The 7926-nt window shown below is 33.8% G+C and overlaps 1 protein-coding gene across 1 annotated transcript in view; it reads left to right on the forward strand.

The window, feature by feature from the left end:
• LOC106457310 (insulin-1-like) overlaps positions 1 to 7414 on the forward strand; it is a 9799-nt gene extending 2385 nt beyond the window's left edge. Inside the window, exons 2-3 of the mRNA XM_013916704.2 lie at positions 6335 to 6548; positions 6936 to 7414. Of these exons, the coding sequence (XP_013772158.1) occupies positions 6335 to 6548; positions 6936 to 7132 (411 nt within the window). The 3' untranslated portion in view covers positions 7133 to 7414. The remainder of the gene's footprint in view (positions 1 to 6334; positions 6549 to 6935) is intronic.
• The last annotated feature ends 512 nt before the right edge of the window (positions 7415 to 7926 follow it).

A 7926-nucleotide genomic window follows, 5' to 3' on the forward strand; every position in this document is an offset into this window, starting at 1 on the left:
GTCATCTGATGGGGCCATATCTGGAGAATATGGTGGGTGGGGAAGAACTTTCCAACCCAACTCCATAATCTTGTGTTGTGTCAAACATGCCACATATGGATGTGCATTGTTGTGGAGAAGAAAACATCTTTCTGATTGACGAGTGAAGGGCGTTTCTGATGAAGGGCTTGATTTAAACATTCCAGTTTCTGACTATAGATCTCTGCATTGACAGTTCGTTGTGGATTGAGGAGTTCGAAATGAATTACTCCTTTGATGTCCCACCAAATGCAAGCATCACTTTCTGCGGATAGAGTCCAGGTTTTGGGGTCAGGAGTGGTTTTTGTCTAGGACTGAGCCATTGTTTTTGGCGTTTAATATTCTCATAGAGAATCTATTTTTCATCACCGATGACAATTCTGTCAAAAAATGGTTCACGCACATTACGCGCCAGAAGAGACGAAGCAACGTTCATACGTTAGAAACGATTATCATCGGATAGTTCATGAGGCACCCAAACACCTTCTTTATGGAGTTTTCCTATATTCCTTAGATGTTTATATATTGTTTCATGAGAGACATGCAATTTCAGGGCCATTTCACGAGTGTGTGTTGCCTTAACTTAGACTCAACAAACGTCTTTAGAGCATTAATATCAATTCCAACAGGTCGGCCCCTGCCATCACAGTTTTTAAGACTAAAGTGACCTGAACGAAATTTACTGAACCATCATTGACACTTACGAACGTTCAAAATATTTCCATAAACTTCTTTGATATTCTTTGTGGCTACAGAGGCGTTGTTTCCCATCTTGTATTCAAACAGCATTACATACCGAATGTGTGTCTCAGTTGTGCGCCATCAGTATAAGGGATTAAAGTATACTAAACTTTACACATTGTATAGGCTACAGTAACGTGACGTTCAGGCGGTTCATTTAACTATTATACGTGATGTACGTTTTTGTGGGGTGATTAATGAAAGTGTTCCAAAACTCCACTTTAATTTCTTGACAGCCTAATACTATCAAATGTCACCCATATACAACACTGAAGATATTAACTTACTTTGAGATGTATGTATTGATCAATAAAGCAGATAATTTCCACAAATCACTTGCTTCATATTTTTATACAATAGGTTCAATATCTTTACTGACACAGTTAAATAAAGTTTGACAACATTTTAACTTGTTAATATTTATCTTACAGGAATGTTGCTTTTCTTCTTAACCAATGCTGGCTTTAGAAAGCACGAGACCTCATACAACAGGATAATGAGTCACTCAAATACATTAATCGGTTAAGCTTAGAGGATTGTTTGTTTGTAGTTAAGCACAAAGGTACACAATGGGCTATCTGTGCTATGCCCACCACGGGTATCGAAACCCGGATTCTATCGTTGTACGTCCGCAGACATACCGCTGTGCCACTGGGGACAATCTTAGAGGAACTTTCCCTTTCTTTAAATATTTGAGTAAATCCTCACATACTTCATTGTACTTTAATGAAATATAAAAAATATGCATTTGAATTTTAATACGTATTATTTCTAATTCATTAGTGCGAAGCCCCAAGTAGTCGCTTATCTTGCTTGCATAGGAAATTTAATAAGAAAGTCAATGAATTATATTAAAAGATTTCTTACGCATCTTAAAGTTCATGAGTTCATTAATTAAAATAAATCACAGCGAAGGTGATAAATGTGGCCTAGCTTTAATCAAGACTGAAAAGAATATAACACACGATTATTTGATAAGACAAAATGAACAAAAAAACACAATTATTTATAATGGAAAATGGTTATAAAACAAAATGGAAAAAATATTTTTATTTTCCCTCATTATTGCTTTAGCAATAGTGTGTGTGTGGGTTTTGTTTTAACGTAAACCTACACAATGGTTTATATGCACTCTGTCCATCGCGGCGAATCGAACCCTGTATTTTAGCGTTGTAAGTCCATAAGTTAACCGTTGATCCACCGTGAGACTTCAGCTGTAGTGAAGTAAATATTACAGCAGTCCTAAAATAAATAGAATATGCAAAATTCTTGTTCTTAAAAAAAAAACAATTTACGGAAACAAGTTAAAATGCTCAAAAGTATATCAAAACAACCAAGTTTGCTTACATAGCAAACACAGGATTATTATGTTATACATAGACTTCTAGATTAGTAGTCGTGATGTTTTTTCTGAAGGATTAATTAAGTTTGATCAACAGATTTCGGGATTAACCAATTTTGTTACAAAAGGCCCAGGCTAGCAGTGTTTGGTTAAGCTATTGTATAAATGGTAAGGTGGTTTCTGCAGTGTTTAGTTAATATGATATATACGTTGTCAGGTCATTTCTATTATTAAAAACGTTCATGACGTACATCTTCTATGTATCCGGAATCGGATCATCTTATTATTAGTGTATGTTATTCTAACTGAAAGTTACTCGTGTCATTAAATCGTTGCTTTAACAGATGTTAACCACTTGGTGAAACTTGAGATTGATTTGTTTTGTCGCTTTAAAACAAACGTTTTGGATTACAACCAATAATTCCAGTAAAAAGTAAAATATTACATTTTTTTCATCCTAAGTGATCTCTAAACGCGACGACGACTGATATTCGAACTATTGTTCATGTTTAAAAATATCAAAAAATCTAAGCAAATAGTGGAAATCCCTTTCTTCAAACAAATCGTAGACAAATTCCTTGCTTTTAATTACTGTCTATCGTTATAAGTGTCACATGACATATCGCAAGATACAATGAATTTCTGAACTTCATCAAATTAAGAGACATTTACGAACTTTTAGAAAAACTGTCGACAATGTGATGAAGCTGGGCATATCTCCTGCTATTGTTAAAATGATAATGGACAAAGAATTTAAAGTTGATGGCTTACAAGCCAAAGGTTCACTAGTCACACTTCTAAATTAAAAGCTATTTTATTAAGAAAGATTCACAGCAGAAACCCCATCCAAACACATACGTATTAAGTCCCCGATACAGTCCCAACGAACGTGTATAGCTATACGTATTAAGCCTCCCCCCCCCCCCGATGCAGTCCAAAACGAACGTGTATAACTATAGTTTGATGTAGTCTTAGAAAGTAGCGTCCACATACATTGGTTGGAAATTGGTTTTGACTAGTTAGTTCTTTCTGTTAAATAACCATGCCTGTGAAATGCCTGGAGAATACAAGTGTTTTCAGTGACGAGGAATTAGCTAGCGTAACCTTCCTCCACAGACACGTTTTGTACTTGACTAAAGCGGTCAGTGTAACATGCAAATATAGGTACGTACCGTTTTATACGTGAAATAATAAAATACTTTTTAATCAGGTGATGTCAAGAAATGTGTAGGAATTAAATTCTCTTTTGGATCAGTAATACAAAGATAATTAAGCTCTATATTCATGACAACCGACACTATATAAGTAGCTTAGTTCACGTATAACGGGAAGCCAAAGCAATTCTGTGTATTCTATAATACAAAAACTCTAAAGTATTTAAAATAGTAACTGTACTCATAATTACATTAAGCCAAATTTATCCAGCACCCTTTACAAGAAGTACAGTGCATAGAGAATAAAAAACGGCTGCAAATTTGAAAATCCATGTCTAAAAAGATTGCAAATATTAACCCGGTGTGGTATTAAAGATTAAATCAATTTTATATCGTTATTTTATACTGTTAAGAAATGTGTTGCAAACAAGCGGGTCGGTTAATTTTTTCTTAAAGTCATTAAAGAGAAATCTTACAAACACTACTGGTGTAAGACAGATTCGTTAAGTGAAGGCAGTGGACTTGCATCACAAGCGACTTTTGTACGTTACTCTATCTCGACTTCTAGAAGGTTTTTTTTTACTTAGCTTCTTGAATCTCTAACATATTTATTCATGTAATTAGTGCCCCGGTACGTTTACAGGCTTACAATGATAAAATACAGAGCTCGAGTTTCCTAGATGGACAGAGCGCAGATAGCCCAATGTGTGGCTTTACGCTAAGAAAGCAAACAAACAAACTAATATAATAGGTTCAAAAATTTAAATGTTTTTGTCGGTCTCGCGAGCAGTATTTGATTGTCAAATCGAGAATGCAGTTTTCTTCATGGTTTTCTAGGTTGAGTGGGGCTACTGCCGAAGTGAGAAAAGTCTGGAGACAAAGTCCTGTTGAATCTACATAAGTATAATAGTACTGTCTGTTGTCTGTCCATTAACTACTTCGCAGGGTGTGGATGGGTGTTCGTCAAAGTTGGTATGGAGGTTCAATAGTACCATGCGGGGGACACACAAGCTTTCAGTTTTGTATTTTGCATTTTTTATGAGCGTTTTTACCACTACTTCGACCCCTCTAAATGTATCTTCACCAAATTTGGTATGGAGGTTCATTGGATCCATGGGGAGATACATACAAATTTTCAGTTTTCCATTTTTCATTTTACGGTTTTTATTGGTGTTTTTGCGTTTTTACCACTACTCCGCCCCCTGTAGATGGATCTTCACCAAATTTGGCATGAAGGATTGTTGGGTCCATGCGGTGATACATACACAATTGCGGTTTCACATTTTGTGTTTTGCAGTTTTTATGGGCGTTTTTTAGAATTACGTATAAGGGAAGCAACTTTTCATGTCCTGAGATAACCTTTCATTAATCCAGAATCCACATAACTTACTTCCAGGAGACGGGTACTCCAGCTAGTGTTGCAATATATTTATTAATCAGAGGCCAAAATATATTCTTATTATAGCTGTTCTTCTGCAATAGTAACATTTTTTACGTTGTCTACTATGCGTCCTAATGCAACGTTTCCTTCAGAGTGATATTAAGTTGCCATAATTCATATTAATTGAACGTAGTGTATTGAAAAAAGTCGAAATTGGCGAAATATTTTTAATTAGTATAAATCATTAAAAAATATCTAGCTTGTAAAAAAATGGTTATCTTTGATTATATCATTTTTATGTCCTTTGAATAGTAAAAGAAATTATTTTTAACTATATATGTATTTTTATGTCGTTTGAGGATTTTCGCTTTTAAACACTTTTGGTAACCGTAATATTCGCTGAAGTTTACAATCAGTTTAGTTTGACCTTTAACATAACCTGAACAAAACGCTGTGCACGTTGAAATGTTATATTTACACCTTTACTTTCAAGTGCTGCTCTTAAGATGATGACCGAAAGAAGATCTTTAATGGTTTTCTAGGATTAGTTTCCGCGCATGAAACTAATTGTAGGAATGTATAGCACGAACCCTTAATAAGAACAGACAGGTGGCTTATATCGCTGTTCATTATATACAGTCTTTCGTTTTTCCTATTCTTTTTTTATTATTATTTGGTACAAAACAAACGAAGCAAAAATGAAATAAGAGTTTCGGAAAGGTTTAAAATTTTCTTTGAGTTTCATCAAGTTCAGCCAACGGTTTGGAAACTACTTGAATAGGAATTAAAAACATTTCAGTTTTTCCGAAGCTTAGCGCACACTTTACACAATACCATCCTCATTCCTTTATACAGTAGAACTTGATATCTTTGTCTGTCAGAATAGTACGTGTACAGTGTTTCTTTATAGCTTGAAACGGTTTTAAACCAAACAATCCAATAGAAGTTATTGCCAAAAATACAGTTATCAAAACTGGCAAAGGTTCAAGTTGGATATTACCTTGTTTGACATAAACTAGATCATGCTATCATGATCGTAATGAAATTAAACTGTCACGATTTTGCAAAATACACAGCAAGTAAGTTCAATACTTTATCAAACAGAGACAAAAATTATATTACGATGCATTATTATGATCCGAACAAGCAAATTGATTTAGATTATAATACCTTGCTCCTAACGGACAGAAGACAAACTAAAGAAAGATGTTTTTCATAAGAAGCTTTTCACCCAACAATCAGACGATGCAATGAAACCAAATTGTTTGATCTCGCTATATTAAAGATGAGCACAATAAATATAATTTTTCGAGAGAAAAAAAACAAACAATATATTAAATTCCGTGACAAGAACATTTATCTACAACAATGCTAATTACTAAACATCTGACGAATAATCCTTAGATCTGTGAATCAGATACACTTTTTATTAAACGCTCATAAATACATTTTCTACAACATCAGTGAAGCCTTATAACAGTAATTACCAAAGAAATAGTTGTAAAAATATTTGTATCACAACTGAATCAAAATAACCAAAGGATATATTTAATAATATGGCTAATGATCACGTACATCCGATGTTTGGAATAAAGGTACTTTAATTAAGGTGAGCCTTGATTTTTGATACAATAGAAATGTAATAAATTTGTGTAGTTTTTTTTCTCCGTAGAGATTTAATTTTGTTTGTATCTTTAGATGAGAATAACCATTTTGATGTTGAGCGTTTGCATTTGGGTTGCTATCACGTCCCTAGTCATGGCTCTTCCCAGCCAACATATGATACAAACTAGATCCCAGAAACTTTGTGGACCCGAACTTGCCCAAGCACTCTCCATAGTATGTGGCGGCTTCTACTACTTTCCTCAAAAGAGGCCTGACAGTGAATTCTTCAACAACGAACTGACTACAGGTAATATAAGTATACAGAAATGACTAACTCAACAAATACGAAACCTCACAAAGTCTGAAAGTTTTAAAGATTATTCAAATATTCGTATTGCTATAATTTTTCTTATTTATACTTTACCTGTGTATTAAAATGTTCTTATTAATTTTAGAACAAATCAGATATTTCTCTCTCTATATATATATATATATATGTGTGTGTGTGTGTGTGTGTGTCACAGATTTAAACGTAAAAAATAAGTTATTATCGTACTGATATAATAACCGAAAAAATATAGTATATATGTATATATATATATATATATAGAGAGAGAGAGACTTAACGAATCATGAGCAAATTTTATAAGCAGTATATGTATGTATATGTGTTTACGAATTGATTTTCATTCAGTTCCCTGGTGGCGAATGGTGAAAGATTTACAGACACCCACTGATGGCGGATACCTTGACACCAAAATGGCTATGTCTATGTTCCGAAAGCGAGACAGCTTAGCTCGACAGACTCGGGGTGTTTCAGACGAGTGCTGTACAAAAAGTTGTACAATCAACGAATTAATGTCATACTGCGGTTCTTCTGGCAAGAAATAGATGGCGCTGCATACTACGAACAAAAACACCATGATTTTCACTCTCGAGTTCTTCTTCTTTAACATGGCTAATTTTTGGAATTTTAACGTAGCTAAAAAAAATAAATATTTGAAATTTTAAGTGAGTTGTATTAAATTTTCGAGTTGTAAAATTCTTCAGTTGAGTTTATACATTACTCAACAACTCCTCAGGAGGTGAGAAATACGAGTTCGGTTGACCATGATTTATCGTTTATGTTGTAAATGCTTCTGTGATCAGAAATAAATTGTTTCAGTCTGAATATTGTTGCATTCTATGAATCTTTTCACTCGGAATTTTAAAATAATTTTGACACTAATTTTTAAATCAACGCATGCTTGGGAAGAGCATAAGAGTTTATCAGACTTAATTTTATGATTTTATTTTATCTGACCCTATTTCAAATTCGTAACTCTTGATCCAATCCAGCCTGCTCCCTTTGGTAAAAGCATTAATCACCAGTTCAGACAACAGTTGGAATCATATCTGAATAAGAAAAGCGCAATAAAGCACATTAAAATGCGTATTTGAATAGTGAATTATTATCATGTTTAGTAAAAAGAGAAAAAACCAATAACCAGTGAAGATTTTTATATTATTATTATTTCCTCGACATTTCACCTTACGGCATTTTTAAGAGATGATCGTATTGAAAAAAAAAAGTTGTTAGTTAAATTTCTTTTCACCTTAGCTTGGACTGTTTCAAAGGAATTCTAACCAGTCTTCTATATTTATGCTCTTTAATTCTCTCAGAGAACTACAAGTCTTAACATTGT

This window comes from Limulus polyphemus, unplaced genomic scaffold, assembly GCF_000517525.1.
Source record: "Limulus polyphemus unplaced genomic scaffold, Limulus_polyphemus-2.1.2 Scaffold315, whole genome shotgun sequence".
Classification (NCBI taxonomy): domain Eukaryota; kingdom Metazoa; phylum Arthropoda; class Merostomata; order Xiphosura; family Limulidae; genus Limulus; species Limulus polyphemus.